Source organism: Seriola dumerili, unplaced genomic scaffold, assembly GCF_002260705.1.
Source record: "Seriola dumerili isolate Sdu_G_001 unplaced genomic scaffold, Sdu_1.0 BDQW01003946.1, whole genome shotgun sequence".
NCBI classification, from domain to species: domain Eukaryota; kingdom Metazoa; phylum Chordata; class Actinopteri; order Carangiformes; family Carangidae; genus Seriola; species Seriola dumerili.
The window spans coordinates 1-2,728 of record NW_019178201.1 but is presented as its reverse complement, the minus strand read 5'-3'; the positions used below and the strand labels follow the sequence as shown (position 1 = coordinate 2,728).

At 38.8% G+C, this 2,728-nt stretch overlaps 1 protein-coding gene across 1 annotated transcript; it reads right to left on the bottom strand.

Moving 5' to 3' along the window:
* Window positions 1-467: 467 nt before the first annotated feature.
* On the bottom strand, window positions 468-1,579 carry LOC111239678 (GTPase IMAP family member 7-like). Its single transcript, XM_022769572.1, has 2 exons — window positions 904-1,579; window positions 468-538 (listed from the first exon to the last, which is right to left on the bottom strand). Exons 1-2 carry the CDS (start codon window positions 1,577-1,579, stop codon window positions 468-470), a joined length of 747 nt encoding a protein of 248 aa, XP_022625293.1.
* Window positions 1,580-2,728: the final 1,149 nt, after the last annotated feature.

Here is a 2,728-nt window from a genome sequence, read left to right as displayed (position 1 = left end):
TCATTTCTTCTCACCTGAAATCTGATTTTATATGACCAAGAGAAGAAGAGAGAAAAGGAGTTTTTAAAGTCTGCCACATGTCACCGATGCGTCAATAAAATGATGGAAAATGGCTTCAGAGCCACTATCACTGGCAGTTACATGTAATTAACATCCATAACTATATGTGCAACCACCAGCACTGTGCTTTGAGTTGTAACATCTTTTAAAGTTATTAAAACAATATAGGACAACTGATGCGGACAAACAGCAGAAACAGGAACAGATTAAAAAACAAACTATAATATCCCTGTGGTTTGAAGGACTGTAAGGAGGTGTACGCTGATTTCCAGGTAATGTGATGAACGCTGTGGGTGATCAGTCAGAAACAATGAAATCTTTTACCTCAACAGATAATATACTGTAAACCATATGCACTACACAGGAACCAGGTACCTGGTATGCTAAAAGGGCTCACACCTGAACTCCTACACTGTACAGAAGCTCCTGATCAAGCTAGGCCCCTCCCCCTTCTCCTCAGGCAGGTCCTCCTCCAGACCTGCTTATCACAACACAAACACATTGAAAGAACATATCTTCAGTGTAGTTCTACATAAAATCATAATGATTTACAGTACTGACTGAATATTTAGAGGATGACACATATTTTTATGTTGTAATTGTTCATGTGTGTTTTGTCTTGTTGTTTCATGGTTTCCAGTTTTTCTTTTAGATTTTTTATTTCTTCCTCCAATTCAGAATAATCACGTGTTTGTTTCTCATCAAGCTGCTGCGTTTCTTTGTGTGTCATTCTTCTCATTTGTTCTTTCATCTGTTTTGTTTCCATGAGTTGTTGATATCTTTGTTCCATTCCAGATATCTCTGCTTGTTCTCTTCTCCTCTTTTCTTCATTGATTCTTTCACACTCTTCTTTTCTGTGATTCTCTCTCATCATGTTTCCCATTTTCTTTCGTATTTCTTCCTTTGAGAATCGGAACAACTCAGCGTTGTAGCAGCTGTCACCAGTTTTCTGCAGCATTGTTTCAATCTTGGAGAACAGCTGACTGACTTGTGTGTGGTTTGTTTTGTCTTTGTTATTGAAGACGTGGTATCTCCCTCCACACTCTTCCATCAGGTGTTTAACAAAGTCAACACACTCTTCTTCTATGTAACTTTCAACTGACTGATTGTTCAGGTTATCTCCTCTGGTGAACAGAACGATGGTAAAATCTTTAGACTTTTGGCCGAAGTACTTCTTGATCAGTTCTACTGTGACTTCTTCCTCTTGTGTAAATCGGCCGATCTGCAGCACCAGTAAGAACACATGAGGTCCAGGAGACAACATGGTGATACAATTCACAATCTCCTGATGGATTTCATCCTCAGAGAGAGTTGTATCAAACAAGCCGGGGGTGTCGACCACAGCAACAGACCGTCCATCAATCTCTCCTGATGCTTTCTGGCAACTCTTGGTCACAGACCTCTGGCTGGCTCTGGATTTAAAAAGTTCTTCTCCTAAAATGGTGTTTCCAGCTGCACTCTTCCCATTACCAGTCTTCCCAAGCAGCACCATCCTGAGAGGCTCATCAGCATGTCGCATCATGTTAAACTTTGGTCCTGAGCCTCTGGCACAGACACCGGCTGGCAGGACTTCAGACAGCAGAGACACTGACTCGTCTCCTTCATAAGAAAAACAAAATCTGATTATTATCTATCTGCCTTCTCAAAGTGTGATGGTAATGGAAATACATTCTGGAAACTAGTAAAACTCATAACCACAACAATAAAAGTGACTTGGTTGTAGCTCTTTATAACCATTTCATTGCATCATATGACATGTCTGATAACATATCCATACCCACTCTCCTAGTCCTCACATCATCATTAATAGATTTTCATTTCTCACACCTGTCACATATTCACAGGTATACAATCAAGTGATAAATATAATGAAGTCCCCTGGTGAACACATCTTTGAGCTACAGATCCTACACCTCAGTGCTCATGTCATCACCTGTACACATTTTTAGTTAAACCTTTACTTCAAGAAAAATCTCCTTGATATTGAGGAATGCTCAGGTGACATTTGTGACCTCAACAACTATGAACTCTCAGCCTATAGTGAAGCCGACCTGTCTGTCTAAAACACTAGAATCACGAGTCCACTCACAACTAGATAAACTCTTGTTGTGATCTTGTGTTTATGTAACTGGTTCTCAGGTCAGAACTTTGGTTATTTATCAGAATATTTAGGTTATTGTCTCTTAAATGAAAACATGTAGTGGTCAGACACCAGTTGTGTTGTAACGATACAGACTCATCTGGACTTCAGATACTTCAGACACAGGCTGTAATTTTCCGACAAGGTTTGATGTTAAAGCTGCTTTAACTTTTACAACAACAGATAATTCAGTCTTAATCCAGGTACATTTAGTACGTTCGACCACATTTAATAAGTAATAGTTTGGGCTTGACTTAGACTACAAGAACAGTTAGTTTGAAGATGTGAATTAATTCCCAGATGACACTGTTCACCCTACAACTATTAACACAGACCTCTATGGGACTGATAAACACCTGTAGTTTACTTACTTTGAGTGGTTTTGGTATTTTCCATTCTTGGTTTCAGCCCTATAAAAATATAAAGCACAAAATAAATCAATAACCTCAGTGATGAATATATAGCGCTGTACAGTCATTTGAGTTAATTAATAACTTTCCTCCACATCATCATCATCATTAAATTATT

Excerpts from the sequence above, each read along its gene's own strand:
- LOC111239678 (XM_022769572.1), bottom strand. The coding sequence starts at position 1,579 with ATGCGACATGCTGATGAGCCTCTCAGGATGGTGCTGCTTGGGAAGACT. Across the intron at positions 539-903 it reads GAATCACAGAAAAGAAGAGT|GTCTGGAGGAGGACCTGCCT; the intron begins GTGAAAGAATCA and ends TGTGATAAGCAG.